The 19,307-nt window shown below is 45.4% G+C and overlaps 1 protein-coding gene across 1 annotated transcript; it reads right to left on the bottom strand.

The window, feature by feature from the left end:
• Positions 1-197: 197 nt before the first annotated feature.
• On the bottom strand, positions 198-18,992 carry gnptab (N-acetylglucosamine-1-phosphate transferase subunits alpha and beta). Its single transcript, XM_061079983.1, has 21 exons — positions 18,782-18,992; positions 18,268-18,353; positions 17,574-17,693; positions 17,114-17,164; positions 15,723-15,910; positions 14,836-14,900; positions 14,608-14,742; positions 8,474-8,635; positions 8,163-8,342; positions 7,797-7,967; positions 7,548-7,671; positions 7,030-7,242; positions 5,874-6,889; positions 5,585-5,784; positions 5,286-5,505; positions 5,077-5,190; positions 4,893-4,978; positions 4,714-4,812; positions 4,462-4,629; positions 3,376-3,466; positions 198-1,728 (listed from the first exon to the last, which is right to left on the bottom strand). The coding sequence occupies exons 1-21, from the start codon at positions 18,941-18,943 to the stop codon at positions 1,657-1,659; spliced, it is 3,723 nt and encodes a 1,240-aa protein (XP_060935966.1). The 5' UTR covers positions 18,944-18,992; the 3' UTR covers positions 198-1,656.
• Between the last annotated feature and the right edge of the window lie 315 nt (positions 18,993-19,307).

Genomic DNA, 19,307 nt, shown 5'->3' with positions numbered 1-19,307 from the left:
AACAGAGCTTCTGATAGAAAAACATTTACATAAAACCTTAAGATGAAAAGTACTGGACTGAAAAGTACAATATATCAATATAAAGTGTTTATAGAGTAGAAGCGTGAAGTAGAATGAAATGGGAAAACGCCTCATAATAACTGAGTAAATGTAACTTTCTACGACAGAACACAAACACACAACGAAAACAACAAGAGGACCGAACCAAACCACTTTTATTTCAGTCAGAGGAACCGTTCCACTGATGCAATCATCATAACCACATTTCCAAAACACGTGACTCATTGCCTCGCCCGGTGACGCATCACATGACTTAGAGGCAAAGCGCTGACAACATCTGGGAGTCGCCTCTGTGTCGGTTTGACATTATTATAGTAAAGAAAGTTGGTAAAAGTGACATTCAGAGATAAAGGTCTTGAAGAGGTGACGAGCAGCATTCACATCAGACGCACACGTCGCTTGTCTCACGATAACAATGAAAGTAAGTCAGAGAACATGCGGAGGGCGTCTGAATTTCAGACAGCGGCGATCCTGTTGAGTCCCACGGGGACACGCGTGCAGGCGGCCATGACAGTTGCAGCATCACGTAGCTCCGACAATCAGGTGCATTGGTACCAGAGTAAGAATGATCATTATATTATCCTATATCCCATTCATTCCCATTGTACATCACCAGGTTAGAGTGTGATGTGCACGGGTCAACGTTCATAATCAGACGTTTAAAAATAATTATGTTCAAACAAGCAGGAATGAACAAAGAAGGCACTTCAAGTTTTCTTGGTTTTAACGACAATGGACATAAAATGACATGTAAATGAAGTATTCCTTATTCGTCCTCTACGTTCTTAACGCTCCTTTCCTTTAAAATAAAGCCATAGAGGTAAACGCCGAACACAACCAAACACCAAGTAAGAATCTTATTCATCTGCTGACCAATTTTCAGACGACTGGCTATCAGGAAGTGACGAGGATTTCAACAAAGAAGATAAAAAGTGAGAGAAAAGAAACAACTTACTAACCCGATCTTTTATCAATTCATCATTTTGTCTATAAAATTGTGAAAAAAGCGACATCTTCGAAAAAACTGTCTGTACCATCACGTTAATTGATTTATGAAGATTTAACAGGAGAGAGTAGAAAATAAGAGCTTTAAGGAGTACCATCATTTTTGGCATGTTTGGCTTTCGGACTCTTATATTTTTTAAATAGTTGACATGATTTGTTCCAGCTGTGTGCACACACACGCACACACACATGCACACACACACAAACACACACACACGGTCCGATCAAGTGTTTGACACCTCAACACATCGATCCATGACACAGAGGACGGGACATGAGGAGTGGTGCCGTGCAGGGGGGAGTGTTTTATGTTTTGTTTGTGTGAGAGTCTCCGACGCCCCCAGTGGACGACATGAAGATGCACAGGCTTCATCATTTCGTTCGTCGGCCAGCTCCGTCCATCATCTTCTGAAATAAAAACGTCTCATCGCCATATCTCACGTGTCGTCCGTCCGTGCTGATGAAACACGAGCGGCGAGGACGTCGGGTTCCTGTTTCCACTACTCGTCTGGATCCGCCCGACTGAGCCGGGAGGAGAGAGGGGCGGAGGTGGAAGTGCAGAAAGGAGGAGGAGAGGGAGGTCTTCCTGTATCACACCCGCTCGGGGTTGATGTCCTGGTTCACTCTGCGTCTGGGGAACAGCTTTCGCTTCAGCAGGATGAGCTGCAGGAAAGGAGGAAATGGCATAATGAGGCGTTGCACACAGGGAAGAAAAAACAAAAAACCCTTGTGTTGTCTGTCTGTCAGCAAGAGGATGACTCATATGTGAGAAAGGTGAAGCTGTTTAGCTAAACGTGGGAAATACTTTTCTTCAAAATCCTCTTCTGGCAGAGTGATAGATCCGAAAATTGATAGCAGGAAACTTTCGAGATGTACCGATGCCATTTGTCCCTTCTCTCTTTACCGATACCTGATCTTTGCCTATCGGCCGATGTGAAGTTCCTTGCTCATGTTACTTGTCAGGGTTTTAGTTGAGGGACTTTCCAGAGTGAAATCTGACCAAAATGCTGATATTTTAGCTCTGGCTCACACTGTACTTTGAACAAATATATTTTAAAGACATTTATCAGACCGGTACATAGAATCCTGTACTCCTGACCCAGTATTTTGGCTGGTACTAATATTGAAACATCTCTATATAGCCTTTCCTCCAAAGGTAACAAGAAAACAATCAGTCGACCAGGATCCAGAGTTTACCCCAATATACCTTGTATTCTGAACAGAAACGCACACAAATGCAGAGTGCACGCCTCCGCTAAAGCCCACATTAGACACAGTCATAGATCCAGTTCCCTAAACATGCCCTGTTATCTTATGTCATGTTAAAAGAGTGCAAAATCCAGATCCACAGGTTCTTTCTTGGCCCGTTTCCCATCCTTCCACCAGGTTTCGTGGAAATCTGTTCTGTAGTTTTTGCTAAATCCGGCTGACAAACAACAAACCAACTAACAGAGGGAGAAAAACACAACCTCTTTATTATCTGACAGATCATTTAACAATTATGTTTTTTTTAACTATCAAGACCTGGTTACCATGGTTACCTCCACTCCAACCCTCTCTAAATTAAGACCCACCGTCTCAGGACGACAGTCGTCTCCTGGATCTGGTTTTAACCTAACTAAGCTTTAAATCCTGTTTGGGACCGAGTGACCAGCCGAGTGGTCTCGAATCAGAAACATCTGAAGTCTTTGTGTTGGACAGACCCAGTGGACAAGTCCAGCACATTCCTCACTGGGAGAACTGGTCCCAAGGGCTCCTGCGAGGAGGGGGGGAATTCTCCTCAGGTCACTGCAACTATTAACCTTTCTTTCTGTTCGGCGAGGAGAAACTGGAAACCTTTGGATTAGGGAAGTGCCTCACGAGTCTTCAATGTCGAGCAGAATTAATTTGTTAATACTTGTTCCTGTCGCAAAGTGGAAGAGTTTGACAGGAGAAGTCGCAGAAGAACATGATCCAGATTCGCTATAAGATTCTTCGGACTCTTTCACAGCCAGAGCTGACACTTACCTGGCAACAAAGCAGGTAATGACAAGAACTGTCTGACCCAAGCCAACAAAGAGCGACGTGTCTCTTCTTTCACAGAGGACAACTGGGGGTCTTTCAGTTCTGCAAAGCCCGGTTCTGGCTCAGCTCGTCTCACTCGTGCGACACACGAGACGGACCCACCTCTCAGTGCGATTCCACTAACGCAGGTTAAAATCATAGCTCCAGTGGGAGAAAAACCAGGTGTGTGTGTGAACCTAAGTCCCGTTCGTCTTTGTCTGAATGTGTAAATAAATGTGTGTGTGGTCCGGCTGTGGACGCACTGACCTGTTCGGCGAAGAAGGACAAGACGGTGAAGATGACAAGCGTCACGAGGACACAGTGAGTCCAGAACTTCAGCTTGTCTCGATAAATCCGCCTGCGGGAAAACAAAACAAAATCTGTCAGTTATAAATACAAGAAGCAGATTCATGCTTCGGTTCCACGTCCGACATCAACAGATGCAGGTGTAAAATACATGATCCCTGATTGAGACGTCCCCCTGGATGACAGACTCGTTTTCATATTATATAACGAGACAGAAGTATGCATTATCCGGAGGTCAGCAGGGCAGCAGGGTGACGAGGTGACATCACCCGACGCCATCCGCCTGTCACTTCACAAACCAAAGGGGGGGCGGGGGGGCGAGAGGCTCAGCTGTGCTATGATCTTACAAGTATCTTGAAGCTCGCGGCTGATCTTTAGCAGCGGGGTCTAATGTTACAGTCTGTTCGCGATGCCGGCATGAACACAGGAGCAGGAGCCATGAAAAAAACAAACTCTAAAGCCCCCGAGGGATTCCCACCGCTCCGACCTGGCAGCGCTCCATCGCCGTGTGGTTACAGCCACAGATTCTTAACTCAGAGCGACTGGAGAAAAAAAATAAACAAGACCTTGACAAATTACAGGCACATAAGCGACAAGGACCCCACTTCGGTTGTGGTATGTGCGCTTTTCAGACATCAGTAACTGGTCGTCGGTGATGAATCAAGATAATTGGTTGACAGAGAATTAATGGGCGACCTGATCCGATCGTTAAGTCACTTATCAACTTGCACTTCGGTTTCTCTAGTGTGAGGATTTAGATATTTTCTGTCATTACCTCTGCCAAGGACGTTACATTTCCACGGCTCAGAAACTACTCAACTCATCGCCGTCACATTTTCCATTAGATTTTGGAGCAGATCCGGATCAAGGAATATTTCTTTCACTTTCTTGAACAAAAAAATACCTATTTTCTCCTTTTCATCCCTCATTTTCTTTCACAGACCTTCATACCATCCAACACTCCATAGTTTAACTTAATGACACTTTCTGTTAGGTTTGCTTTTACCGTAACTCTAGAATTAGCGCTGTCTACACGATGTAACGTACCAGTCCTGGAGCTCGTCCATGTGCAGGAACCTGTTGCGATATTCCCTGGGCAGCTCAAACTGGGACGCCAGCGGGAACATGGACTCGTAAAAGTCTCTGAGCACAGCTTTCACTGTGGCAGCGTCTTTATGGCTGTGGTCAATGTTGTCGTTGAGGCAGATGAACTTCCTGTCGGCGTAAAATACAGACGTTAGTGCAGTTTGACAACACGTACGTGGAAGATGTTAAAGGGGAAAACTGATCTGTTCGGACCTCGGATTCTTCCTGATGTCGTCTAACTGGCCGACCACATGCGACACGTTGGTCCGCACCATCTTGAACGCTATCTCCTGCTCTCCCATGATCTCGAACCTGTCCAACGGAAATACACGTTAGCAACAGGAGAACCAAACGTCTGAATTTTACGATGTTAACAGTGCGTGAAGACACACTTGTACTTATTCTGGTCTCTGAAGGCTTTGAGGATGCGTTCTGTGATGGGCTTACAGTAGAGGACGAGGCCTTTTGTAACAGGAGGCTGAAAAATATCAAATCAGAGCCAAATAAATTCAGCTACAAGTCCAATTATTCAGTTTTCATTTCAAGGCATTTACAGAAGTGTTAAATATGTCTCACCATGCTGGGGTCGTAGTAGGTCTCCTGAGTGGGGTTCACCAGGTGGAGCAGGGTCAGGTTGGTCGGGAGAGTCTTGGAACAGTTGATCAACATCTGCTCCAGGCCAGTCAGATCCTACAAGACGCCACAATGACAAATTTAAAGAGAATTACGTTGTCTTCTTAAATTATGAAAGTGAGAGATGTGTTTTTTTTACAGTCAGGACCGACCTGGAGGCTGAGGGGCAGCTCGTGGATCCTTGTGGCGAGAGTTCGAATCTCCCGGTCGGACAGAACGCCCGAGTGATCAGTGTCGATCTCATCAAACACCTCGGAGACGTTGAGCTGCTGCTGAGCGCTCATCAGGAAGTAGAAGTAGGAGAAGGCGAACTGCATGTCTTCCGAGTGACGCACGTGGTGGGCTGAGGTCTTGTCAAACTCCTCTGGGAATCTGAAGGAAAGTGTAAAGATGATTTTAAGATGCTGCCTCTTCAGGAAAACTTATATATAAAAATATATAAAAGTCTCACGTGTCCTGCATCTCCTGCATGATGAGTCGGTCGATCATGTGAGGCATGTGTGCCGGGACTTTGCGGGACGTGAAGCCAAACTGTCTGTTGAGCAGCTTGTTGACGTAGCGAAGGGATTCGCCAAAAGTGTCCCGCAGCCTCCGGGCAGTGGCGCCGCCGTCGGTCACGTACATCAGCTCTTTCTTCAGACGTTCCCCTTCCTGTAGAGGCGACACAGAGGACATGATGTCTGAGGAAATACAAAATGCACGACTTTAGATGAACCGTGAAGGTCGTGGGCTCTGTTTACCTCAAGTAGTCCCTGGAAGTACTTCCTCTTCTCCCACGGCAGGAAGCCTCGATCTGAGGAGGCGAAGTGCTGGAGCCTCCTCCCGACTCGAGCTCCTCCTCCTGCAGCGTTGGTCGGATCATTCTGACTCTCAGCACTTCTGATTTTGGAGATTTCTTTCAGCAGCTTGAAAGTCAAAGGTTTTTCGATGGCAGGTTTCACGGGAGGTTTAGATGTTTCCGGCTCTTTGTGCACATCATCGATGTGGACGGGGACAAGAGGAGGGACCGGTGGTTCTTTCACAGCCGCGTCTTTATTTGCGTTGTGATTCTGCTGAACGATACTTTCAGCTTTTTGTTTTGGCTCTCCCTCCAGGTCTTTATAAGGCTTCTTCTGAACCTTGGCTTCACCCTCATCAGCGACCTGCTGCTGTTGAGCCAGTGCCTTGAAAGGTTTGAGAAGCTCGGCCTTTGTGAGGTTATAACCCTTCACAGTAATGTCACCGTTGAGCAGCTTCTCATCCAGCTTCTGCAGCTCAGTGCGTACGACAGCTGGTAAAAGTGACACGTTCAGTAAAGGGACCTCGATGATGATCTGCGGCTGCCTCGTCTGGATCCTCGGACCTCGTTTGTCCTCTGGAACATCTGAGAAAGCCACAACGGGATCAGGAGCCAGCGTCGGCTTTGACTCTTTGCTGACGTCTTTGCTTGTGGTCTTGGACACGTTGGCAAGAGGAACCTCGCGGGTGTCGATAGCTACGCCGAAAGTCATCGTGAACTGCGTGTCGTCGTGTCTTTGGAAGGTGAGGTTGTACTGGATCTGCGTGGCGTTGTGTCCGGGATAAAGAAGCAAGTGGACGGTCTGCCATTTGTTGGCGACAGAGGTGTGACGGACCACCGGGTTGTCGCTGACCTGGGCCTCGGAGACTCTGCGGGCAAAATTTCTGAAGCTGAAAAATGGCCTGACCTCTCCCAGGGGGAGGGTGTAGAGGGTCCGGTTCCTCTGGAGGGTCACACCGTGCAGCTCGTCAAAATGCTCTACGGACATAAATACACAATTAAGACTATGACGCTATTAAAAGTTCGACAGAAAAGAATCGTCCTTGAACAAAAGTGAGGATTCTCTTTACATTCTCTTTATCTTGAAATCATAGGCATCTGATTTGCTGTAGATTTACCTTGGCCACAGTCGCCCACGTCGAAGCCGCACGCCAGGACATTGCAGGCCTGGTCACAGAACTTGTCAGCAAGCCAGGAGTTGGCACAGCCTTGATTGCAATAGGACGTCCCCCCGAGTCCTCCGATACCACCACCGTATTGCCACAAATGTCCACCCCTTTCACCGGGCTCGCCACCGACACCCGCGGCGAACCGACCGTTCCCAGCTGCGCCTGTAAGAAAGAGGGCAGCACTTCATATGTAGACGTGCGGGACCAGGGAGCTACAGTTATAAACAAGTTGTCTTCTAAAACTTCTTAAATCCATTTTTAATGCCACTAGAAATTAAAGCACATTTGTGTCCGTTAGATTTCACCACCTCGATCCCCATTGTCCCCAGTTTGAAAGACTTTGAAAGTCACTTCAAAGTATGCGTCATACTAGTATTTAAGTATCCTTGAGTACTTTTCAAGGACCTGCAGCCGCCCTGATGACAACAACAAGCGTGTGAACACAGACATGACAGTGTTGGCTTTACCCTGGCAGTCTCCTCCATCCCAGTCACACAAAGAGTTATTGCAAGTTTTGTCACAGTAGCCATCTTTGATCCAGGAGCCTGGGCAGCCCTCAGCACAGCTAGGAACCGGCCAGGTGAGATACACCTGCAGAGAAGAGAGAGAGGAGCAGACTCAAGGTTAGTTTGTACGCAACTATCACAGACTACTTCCATAACGATATATGATACTCAGCCACCTTGTGAGCACTTCCCATGATGCCGTGTTCTCACCTTCTGTCCTTTGGAGTGGCTGTAGAAGTCGTCCGGCCACACTTCTTTGCCAAACATCACGTCGTCGTTGAGGTAGATAAACTTCTGGGAGAGCCCGGGGATGCGGTGGATGTGGGTCTCTATAGCCGGAGAGCTGAAGGTGGGAAGGTGGCTGTGGTTCTGGAAGATGTCCTGCAAGTCAAAGAAGAAAAACATTGATAAAACAACAAAGACTTTCCAGTACGACAACATATGCAAGCATTAGTTTGGTCACTAATTTCAAACCTTTCGTTTGCTTATAAACTTGAAAACGTGACACAGGATTAGACGTCAGTAAAAACCACCTGACAACCGAACACCAGAGCGCAGCGTAGTCAAGCCTTTTACCTGATGTGAGACGACGGTGACTCTGGGGTTGTCCAGGTTGAGCCAGGAGGGAATCTGCCCGTTAGTGACGATGAAGATGTGCCTCACCCAGGGAGCGTGTTGCTCCACCGAGCGCAGCGAGTAGCGCAGCTCCTCGTTGTCCTCGAATCTGCTGGCGGAGACGTCTTCATCGTGTTTGGACTGAGGATGAGGAGCAGAGAAGAAAATACTGAACCACCAACGTATCTTGGCTGTTCTAAAATTAACCTACATGGTTTTCATTACTTACTCATATTCTTTGACATATGAGAGACAGGAAGGAGCAGTCGTACCTGAGAGATGGCGGTGAGGTCCCAGAACAGGTAGCCGGGGCTGATGGTTAACTCTTTCCCGTCCAGTGTCAGGTTCTTCTTCGCCTGCTGCGTCAGGTCAGAGAAGTCCTGCTGGGTGTTCAGGTGGAGCAGGGCGATGCTTGCCTCAGAGTACAACTCAAACTGAGGGAGAAATACAGAGAGATCATGGGGAGTGAGCTGTTTGTATGTTTTACCTAATTTAGGATTTGTGTTTTAGGGAACCTCTCAAATATTACATCTCCAGGAGCTTCATCATTTCGATAAAATCAAATAATACAGTGAATAATCATTTAAACTAAGCGTCCTCCTCTTCCTGGTGTATCTAAACCAGCAAATCAAGGGTCCAACATGAAACCAACTGGTTTGCACTGGAAGTCAAAAGTGAGATTTTCATTTGCTGTGTCTCTAATAAACTGTAGAAACTGTAGAACTGTTGAAAGTAAACATTTTGTAAAAGACTTTCATGATCTACTGACTTTTCCTCTGCCGCCACCGTGAGGTCGACATTTTGGGATTTGAGTGAAATATGACAACTGCCGGGTGGCCTGTTGTGAATGTGGCACAGATAACGACGGTCAGATGAGGATAAATTCTCATAACTTCGGTGATCCCCCGACTTCCTATGAGGCGCCATCGTCAGGCCGACTTAATTTGCCAGATAACTTGGCTCGTGACCAAATACCTGCAAAACTAAAGACCCGGAGATAATTATCAAACATTGGTGCGATCATGGGCCTGACCTAGAATAGCCCGAAGTAGAGCGTATATCTCCGCCCAGGCCCAAGAGTCTCCTTATGAAACCCCATTTATATTCACAGGATCTGAATTTCTATTTGGATCTGCACCAAGTTGCAAACCGGGATTTGACAAATGCTGAAACATGAAAACACAACGTCCTTGGCGCAGGTAGTGTTGCAACTGTTAAAGGATACAGAACAATAACTTGTAGGATCTACTTTACAGTATAAACTAGTTGGTCTCCCATTGCAAATCCTTTCCAAGCTCAAAAGCATCTCAAGTCCTCAGAGATGCAGTGTTGTGCAACCTCACTGTCAACATGTCAAGTCTGTAGTTTCCCAACTTTAAGCCCAAACAACTAAAATCCTCACATGCACTGTTGGGAAATCCCAAATAGTGATTTCTCAAGAGTGGACGTCACATGACGAACAGCGTGATGTGATCTGGTGACAAAGACGTCTGTCATCGAGACGGGAAGATTTCTGAAAGATGGAGACGAGACTTATGATGGGATTTGTGTTCCTGACAGCTCAGGGTTGACCTTTGACCCCAACAGGAACAGAGGTCAAATCAAAGTGTGTGTGTCTGTGCTTGTGTGATTGTGTATGTAAAGAGTTGTCAGTTTGGAAAGTTCTGTGATGTCATCTTCTCCAAGGGGGTATGATGGAGTTGGCTCTCTGTCTGACCTTGGGTGAGCTATAAGAGGCATCATGTGTGTGTGTGTGTGTACTTGATGTATGTTAGTGTCCCCCTGTGGCCTTGTCTCTTTTCAAACCATCTGTCCCGCCTCCATCGTCTCTCTACCTCTAATCTTCCCAGAAAAAGACCGACCTTGTCTCCCTCCATCATCCTGAACCCACAACAACGGCACAGCGTCTCGTGTTCTGTCTCGACTCGTCCAGTCTCCTCCGCTTCCGTTTTTAGGGTAGGAGACTCGCAGAGGCTTTAGAACACAGCCGGCAGTGTTGGGAAGGATACTTTCAAAACGTATTCCGTTACAGAATACAGAATACATGCACAAAAATGTAATCTGTAACGTATTCCATTACATTTACTAATCTGAGTAACGTATTCTGAATACTTGGAATACTTCCGGTTCGTATTGCATTTTTTAAGTGTATGATTGCGGCGTTGTTATAGTCAGTGGAGCAGCAGCAGTTTAAACTCTCTCTCCACCGATGCTGCGGGCCCGCTGGATGTCCGGCTCCCATCCTCTCCCACCTCTGTGCCGGCCCCACCGGAGGCTGAAGGACCCCCCCCCCGCGCCAAGGCTGCCTCGCGCCGTGCAGCGATCGTTTCGGCGTCGGGTCTATTTTTTGCGCTTGACGCGAGCGTATCGCTCCAGGAAACACACTGAAAAAGGATTTTAAACGATATTGATGACATATTTTATATGATATAAATGATAAAGCATGCATCCCATAGTTTGTATTCCCCTTATGTTGTCCTGGAGTTTTAAATAAAGAGAGGGGGGGGGGGGGGGGGGCGGAGAATACGTCATTTACCCTCGACACCCGACATTGAACGGAGCAAACAGCGGAGAAGTTCTTGAAGATGGATGACATTAAATTGGGACGCTGTTGCAGTTAATGTTGGAGCAACAAGTGACCATATGCTTTTATACTACTGGGTCAACGGGTGATATTATTTTAGCGTCGCTTCAGCGTCCGGTGTGAACCCGGCGTGCCTCGCTGGTCTCCTGCAGAGCCATGACAGCGGAGCTCTGGGAGCGCAGGTCGGTCTTCTCTCACCAGGCGCTGGAAGGGCAGCTTGCGGATCAGCAGCTCCGTAGATTTCTGGTAGTGACGGAACTCTCTCAGAGCCAAGGTCCCGGGGCCTGTAACGGTCCCGAGCGGGTAGCGGTGAGGCTTCTTCACGCCGCCGGGGTCCGGGCGCTCTTACGGCAGCCCTGGTCTCCAGCTGCTTCCTGGGGGCTTTGCCTCCGGTGGATTTACGAGACAGTGATTAAACTCGTGAAACAGAGAAGTACCGTCATGTAATCCACTGATTTCAACAATGTAACTGTATTCTGAATACCATCTATTTAATTTGTAACTGTAACGGAATACAGTTACTCATAATTTGTATTCTAAATACGTAACGCCGTTACATGTATTCCGTTACTCCCCAACACTGACAGCCGGGGTCCAGCCGTGAGAATGCCTGGCGCCAGGATCACGTCGCCATCTTTATTGTAACTTATAGTCTTGATAAGTGTGTAACACATTCACACACAGCAGAGGCGTGAGGAGGCCTCACATAAACACATACGCCTGTTTACTTACATCACAATGCAGATAAAACATTAAAATAATAAAATACACAGAAAATCTGTTATGAAGATAAGCAGCATAGATAAGAGATGGATGTTTATCTAGTGTTGTGGAAATCTTGTTAATTCACTTGTATTGTTTTTTATTAGTCTGCATTGTTTTCAGGCCGCTCTAACCCAGGAGACGGACAGAGACACAACCGTAGTTTGGTGAGACGAGCCAAAAGATATATTTGTCCAACATACATTCATTATTTGTATCTAAAAAGCCATTTTAGCTGGTTTGTGAGTTTGTTTCTTCAGCAGGATTTAGCAAAAAGTACAGATTTTGACAGACGTTGTTGGAAGGATTGTCCCCCCCCCCCACACTGCACATACTCTACGAGCACGAGACACACATCTTGAATTTTCCTTGTCAGTGGAGACGAGCCACCGTGTGACCCGATACCGTCATAAAACTACACACTAATACAAACACATCAACAGGCCTTTACACAAACGCCGAGGTCACGGCTCGACAGGCGAGGTCTCGGGCAGATGAGCGGGGCCGTGGGGCAGCTTTCATCACCGGGACACAGTCTAACACCGGCTATAAATACCGACCGTCTCTCACTGCTGAACCTCTCCCTCCACACTATGCACATCATCCCTCTTTCACAGAACTGACCCAGCGACGCCAGGAAATACCTTGAAATCCAAACTGTGCATTGTGTGGTGGCGCGTGGAGCTCACATCCCTCCGTGGCCAAACACGCACACACACACTTTCCATCATCCCTTCTGAACCTTGTGTGACTCCACGTGTCCCAGAATCATCTCGACTCCCAGTACACACACTCAGTTTGATGCCTGCTCCACCTGCCCCGGCTTGTTCCACTTGTAAAACATCTCAACTGGTAAATCCAGGTATAAATAACAATACGAGAGGACGGTGTGTGTGTGTGTGTGATTTTGTGTGTGATTTTGTGATTTTGTGTGTGTGTGTGTGTGTGTGTGTGTGTGTGTGTGTGTGTGTGTGTGTGTGTGTGTGTGTGTGTGTGTGTGTGTGTGTGTGTGTGTGTGTGTGTGTGTGTGTGTGTGTGTGTGCAGGGAAGGTCAGTAAAATCCTGCCGACCTTTCAGCGCACTGGCTGGCGCCATGCCACCCCAAACAGTTGTTCCACTGTTAACCCCCGCACCGCCAGCTAAGGTTACAGGCAGAATACCGGCGGTTATTATCACATGACCCAGCAGGCTGCACCGCGCCACAACCTGGAGACGAATGGAATGGCACGATGGGACAACTGGGTTCCCTGATGATATGTAGGTTAAACGCTGTTAACCTACATATCATCACATACAATGTAAATGCACTTCTGACTCCGCTGAGGGACGTGGACGCGGCTTGTTCACTTGTGACTGTGACAGGATCATAACATTGTGTATTTGATCTATTAAAAGGGTTTAATCAGACTCATTAAGCTGAGTTTAACATTAAAATCAATTCATATATAACAAGACATAACATTGTTTAGGTACATTCTATTTTGTCTATATCAAACATAAAATGACCATTTTGAAAAAAACACCTCTCAGCCAGAATCATAATATCATTCAGAGTAAAAAGAAAATCTAAATGAATGATGTAATATTGATAATTAGACTTAAAAACAACATGTACATTACTATTTTACTTACTTTACTTGTATTATATATTCATATCTTCATTATATTATAATTTTATATTTTGAATGTATTTGTGTTTTGTTTATCTTATGCCTTGTTATTAATGTCCACCTTTGTAAACTGAAACAGCAACAAAAAAGAATCTCTTAAATCAATGCCTTTACATCCATAAATAACATCATACTGTTATTTTATGAAAGTACTGGAGAAATACTTCGGTATTTTCAGGCTTTGTTAAAGATCCAGAGATAAATCGAACTGTTTCACACCTTTGTTTTGCAATCAGCTCTTAAAAGGACCCTTAGAAAAGACGCTATCTATCTAATCTCCAATTAATCCTCATAAGCCGTGTGATAATGTTCATTATCAGAGGACGGGACAAACACCTGAGTCGTCCCCACACGTCTGATGTCCATTGACTGTCTTGTTTTCCTTGATCATTTCACAGTAATCCAGGCTCATTAGTGACATTCCTCGCTCTCAAAATATACAGCCGACTTCTGAGGGGGGAAATTATTAGATACACAAGCGTACAGTCTCCCCCCCCCAAGCTAAACGCAGATAAACTACTCTTCATCCACATCACAACAAAAGTGATCAGAATGGAAAAAGAGCTTATTTAGCAGGACGGAGCAGAATATCTGATATTTGTTAAGATGCTGTGAAGATCAAAAGGTAAAATAGAGTTGATGTGTCTTTAGTAACAATGACACACAACTATCCTCTGACAGTGCAAGAGCGACATCTGGTGACAGAGTCAGTGAAGTTCATGTGAACTTTAAAGAAACTTCCATCAACTTGAGTGACAGACACTGCAGTGACTGTTTGTGCAACTCTGCCTCCTGCTGGTCAGTCAGGAAACTAACATGTCCACCAACTGTTTGATAGTTTATGGATTTATAAATTTAAATTGGAATTTCTTTACTATTAAACCATTGAAAACCATAATAGAAAAGGGTCGGATGCATCTAAAAATGTTGAGGTGTCCCTTTTGGTTATTTTTCCAAAATGCAGTGGGTGTAATAAACAACAGAATGATTTCAAACTAAAAACATTTCAAAAAGACATACTTGACCACTCCTATCAACATCAAAGAAACTACAATGTTTTTAAAACCATCACATCTTTCAGTCTGTTCTGCTTATTACCAACAAATCTCCTTGAGCCTCATCTACACTACACGATTTTTAGCCCAATTTTTTGCAGTTGCAGACGATTTTTGGAAGTTGCCGAATCTGTGTTTGACATAATTGTCTTGTAGTGGGTGACCCCCCCAAGTCAGTCGTGTAGTATGGACTCACAACTGCAGGATTCCGATCAGACAACAATAGGTTGTGTATTCTGAACTTGGAATCAGCATCCCAAAACCACCGGGACTCACTTCAACTAGGAACCAAGTACTGTTTTCCAACTCACTGCCTGATGATCTGAAGATTTTACCTGTTTGATCTTGCTGGTTATGACCGAGGGGAGTTTGAGTCGCAGCGTCTCCGTCTCCTTATAGGACGCCGGGAAGCCACTCAGATACGCCAGAGTCTGCATGCGGATCAGACCTGGAGCTTCTTTATCAGTCGTCTTCAAAACACACAACCAAGACAAAACACTTTTAATCTGAGTTGGACAGGGGGCTTGGGTTTGCATCACATTTCCGTACAGTTATGAACTCACCAGGTAACATCTGGACACAGTGAATTTCTGCTCTTCTCTGGACACATCTGTAAAGGCTTTATCAGCTGTAAAACAAACCGCGAACAGACAGAGTGACACAGCAGCAGCAGGATGTTAATAAACAGATAAAAGATGTGACCGCAGACTTCTCGTCACCACTCAGACTGATTAGTTTAAATGTGGGCAGACTACAGGAGAGAGTAAACACTTTCCCAACATAATACTTTAAACATCACAGCGCTTTTAATCGACTAACGGCTGCTTTTCCTTGTGACAAAAATCAAGTTTCTTTCTGTCGTTCTTTATTTGATCTGTTTTAATTTTTTAATCAATGTGTGTGTGGACATTTCTTGTCCTCTGGTTTCCATTGCATCGGTCCTGCAGCCAGTGTTTATCGTCGTTACTGTCGACGGAGCAACATTGGAGGCTCACTCACCAATAATATTCACACTAGTCAATAACGAGTTGATAATCTGACAGGTCAGCAGCGATAGAGCAACATATTTCTATATTTAACCCCTTTATAGTGTGTGAGAGTTAATCACTGGCTTATTAAGTCTTTAAAGGGAACATAAACCCCTGTGACGTGGGTTCACTGCAGGTGAAGAGTTTATTCTTGTGTCTACATGTGTCACATTTAAAAATAAGTTATGTGCAATCAGTCCATCGGCTATTGTATGATACGGAAATAAGGAGGCTTCTGAAATCATGTCCCTCGCCCACAGATTCTACACATTCACTTACAGAGTCTGTTTATAGAGACAAGATATGTGTTTCACGTTTGTTTTTTTCATTTCTCTCCCTCCAGAATCTCTCGCTCCATCGTTTCAAAGAACACTCTGATCTCATTCTAGCATTTAAGCATTTCAGAATTCACTTGTTTTTACCGTCAGCCTGCGAGTGGAAGACGACCACAGACACTAAGGGTTTTGTGATCAGCTGCAGCTCTTTGGCGGCGGCGAGGGAGGCGGAGAGCGACGGCAGCTCTTTGAGGGAGACGTTGGCCGGCAGGGCGGGGTCCAGGACCAGCATGGGCGCCAGGATGCAGTGGGACAGGAGACATTCTTGTTTACCACTAAAAACAAGCAGAAAAAAATAATCATATACATCTCCACACCATCTAAGTTTGTGGTTTAACACTGAAAGATAACTCGGGCATGAAATTAGTCAAGTTCACACCATCTGCAAAACATTTCCCTTTGTGGAAATGTTGCATTGAGCCCCTGTTTGCATCTTCAGGTGAAACAAATAGACGGACGGCTGGACGGGGGAATTTGGAAACTCTTAAATCTTCATGTGGCAGAATCTTTACTTTGAAAGCGCACAGAGGGTTAAACTACAAAATCAGTCAGTTACTCTCAACTAATTGATATCCAAACAGTTGTTGAATTTTATTCGATCCGTGGTGAAACCCGACTCGACTTCCTGTTTCAACATTTAAGTTCACACATGTGGTTTCATCATGTCTTTAACTGACACTTCAGAGTACAGGTCTGAGAGTCAGAGAGTCTGAGGTGTTTTTGCAGTTTTGCCGACCTCATTAACCGACACCAGGGGGGAAGGTTAAAAAAACAATATTCTGTGTAGTGAAGTGCGATAAAGAAAAGAACACAGCTCTAGCTGCAACCTCAGATATAAAGATACACCATATCTAAAATTTAGAGCTTTCAGAAAAGGAGGTTAAAGGTTAAATTCGTGGCAGAGCTGTTGTGCTAAAAGTGGCCAGTGAGTGTGTGTACAATGAGACAAAATACAGTCGTGTACACAAAAGGTACAAATCCTTTGCACATCTTTAGTTGTATTATGTCTTTGTGGGAAATTGTGCAAATATTGTAGAGCTCAAATACTTTATAACTGTTAAATCGGACATGTTGAAGTTAATCATGATTATAAATTGTATTTGTATGACTCCTATAACAAAGACTTTACAAACTGTGGGATTAGAAAAAAAACAGAGAAGGCAAATTAAAGCAATGCACTTATTAGGTGGCATCTGTGGTATAAGAAAATATGAGAAAATAATAGAAAAACCTCAGCAGCATTAAAAAACTACGGAAATGACAACCCTGCTCTCTGTTTATGTTACATGGATAATGTGTGTTTGCTTTTATCTTGTTGTTAAATTTGGTCTACACCCTCATCAGTGGACACAGCATCGCACTCGCATGTGTAGTGACACATGTTTTATGGATGTTACAAATAAAGCTGAATGTGACTAAAGGGAGGGTGTAATATGACTGCATTAGCTTGAGTTGTGTCCTGTTGTTAATAACCTCACCTGTCTTTGGGCACTTCTGTTGTCTCGCTTGCATTTTTCCCCAGACGTTCCCTATAAGCAAAGATTCACAACAAATTGAATTCATACTATTTTCATCACATTCTGTTGAAAGTCCCAGCAATGTGAAGCAGAGGGTCATTCGAGGCAGATAAAAAAAGAGCAACATGTTACAAGATGTTTTCATAAGAGAAGAAAAGTTCAGAGACTTTGAGGCACTTCAAACCTTTGACCTCTCGGGAGCAAAGATGACCTTGCTGCAGCACAGGTTTGTATGTTAATTCTGACTGTATTCAGGCTGTGAAAACTCAAAGTACCGTGAGTGTGTTTGCACCCGATTGTTTCATAGCCTACAGTAAAAGGTTTATGTTTAACTGTGACCACAGGTTACACAGACTGCAGTGTTTCTGCATAACCGTCACTTCGGCATTGCAACAGCTCAAGACTGTGGAGCCACATCTACCTCAGAGCTCTTTGTTCCTCCTCCAGTTGCTCTTTGACCGTCTTCAGCTCCTTCAGCAGAGCCACGTCTGTGCCGTTCACCCACGTGTACACCACGTCGATGGGCATGGGCAGACAGAGCCTGAAACACAGAGACACTCGTGTAACTCAGACTGAAACTGCAGAGCTGCGACCCCGTTTCACTCCCCCACAGTGAACATTCTGCTGCACCTCGTCAACTTCAAGAGAACGATGCAGACTGTCGGGCTTGTCAGGTTTTTGCAGAATTTCTGCTAGTGATTTGCATATTATTGCAAGCCTGACAGTCCTAACCCTTGACGTAGCAAGTTCCATATATTTGGTTGTCTTTTCATATTAATTTACTGATGACTATTAATCATAAAAACCTTTACGGTTGAAAAGAAAATATCAAGCATTAATCACATTTCTTTGCATGAAAGGTTTTGACAAGAACATATTAGGAATTACTGACGATTTGGCCAATAGGTCAGTATAGAAAATGTTTTAGTCGTAATTATCTCAAACTAATTCAGGCATATTCAGGGCACTGACATTTCTCTCTCCAAGAAGATTTTAAACCTCTCGCTCTGACTTCAGCAATGAAAAACAATCGTCTGCTTATGAACTTTCCTATTTGAGTAAGTGAGGGAGACACACAGATGTGAGATTCATTGGTAAATGTAAAGTTTGCTCACCTGCTTTGGAAGGATTTTCCACCAACATTATCTCTGTAGGAGTCAAACAGGACATGATACTGGTCTCGACTCCACTCAACCACCACCTGTAAATGCAGAGAGGGGACGTGAACCCACAATATCACATTTAGAAAGTCACAGATTTATTGTTTCTTGCACCGATTCTGGCTCGGAAATATTAGGAATTGCTTTTTATGGTGGAAAAATATCAAAACAGCACAAAAAGAAAACAATCTGGAACAAGTTTCTGCCATGTATTCTGAATCTATTATTCTTGTGGGGGTTGATTATGAGGCCGAATTTGCACGAGCACTTTAAAGATTCGTGAAATGTCTCGATTACAGTTGATTAGTTCGGTTAATCGAACAAAGAGGTTGTTTACTCCCTAAAAAGGCGGATTTCTGACTGGAGTCTGGTGGGACTCAGCCGGAGCTGCACAGGCTCGGCGGACGCTAGCGCCCCCGGGGAACCTGACAGGCTGCCCGGGGGGGGAAGTCAAGAAGAACCGGCTCACCTCTCCGAACTGGAAGGCGGAAACGATCATGAGGACGATGCCCCCGAAGCAGAGGTAGAGCCCGTAGCGGTGCGACAGGCAGGTGTAGGTCTGCCTCTGCACCAGCTTCAGCACCGAGGTGACGACTACCATGATTCCTCTCGGCGACGCATAGCGCTGCATCCATTCAGAGAAGCGAGACCATGGTGGGAAAGTAAACAGCTCCACGGGCCGACCCCGGATCTGTCAGCTGACACGCCGCTGCCCGAGTCACATGACCGCCCACCGCCGGGGCCTGGCGCCGCCCCCTGGCTGCTGCCGCACGGCGACGCCCTCTGCCGGTGGGGAGTGAGATCCGCCCCCTTCCCCTACCTGCGAGACACGCGGTCATCGAACCCACAACCTGCTCTCTGTAAGAAGGACATGAAGCAGGGCCGGGTCTAGACAGGCATGTATGAGGGGGCAGCCACAAATCTTGAGGGGGCATTGTGCTTTATTATATTATTATTATTATAAATTGGGATTTAGTTTGAGGGGGCACAACATT

Source organism: Limanda limanda, chromosome 1 (genome assembly GCF_963576545.1).
Source record: "Limanda limanda chromosome 1, fLimLim1.1, whole genome shotgun sequence".
Lineage (NCBI taxonomy): Eukaryota > Metazoa > Chordata > Actinopteri > Pleuronectiformes > Pleuronectidae > Limanda > Limanda limanda.
Note: the sequence above shows the minus strand (reverse complement) of the source record. Positions and strands in the feature narration are given on the sequence as shown.

Bases quoted from the DNA above. Each gene is read 5' to 3' on its own strand.
- gnptab (XM_061079983.1), bottom strand. From the start codon at position 18,943: ATGCAGCGCTATGCGTCGCCGAGAGGAATCATGGTAGTCGTCACCTCG. The intron at 5,785-5,873 runs GTAAACAGAGCC...TCGCCTCTACAG, and splicing joins ACTTCCAGGGACTACTTGAG to GAAGGGGAACGTCTGAAGAA. The intron at 1,729-3,375 runs GTCAGTGCGTCC...CCTTTCCTGCAG, and splicing joins TGTCCTTCTTCGCCGAACAG to CTCATCCTGCTGAAGCGAAA.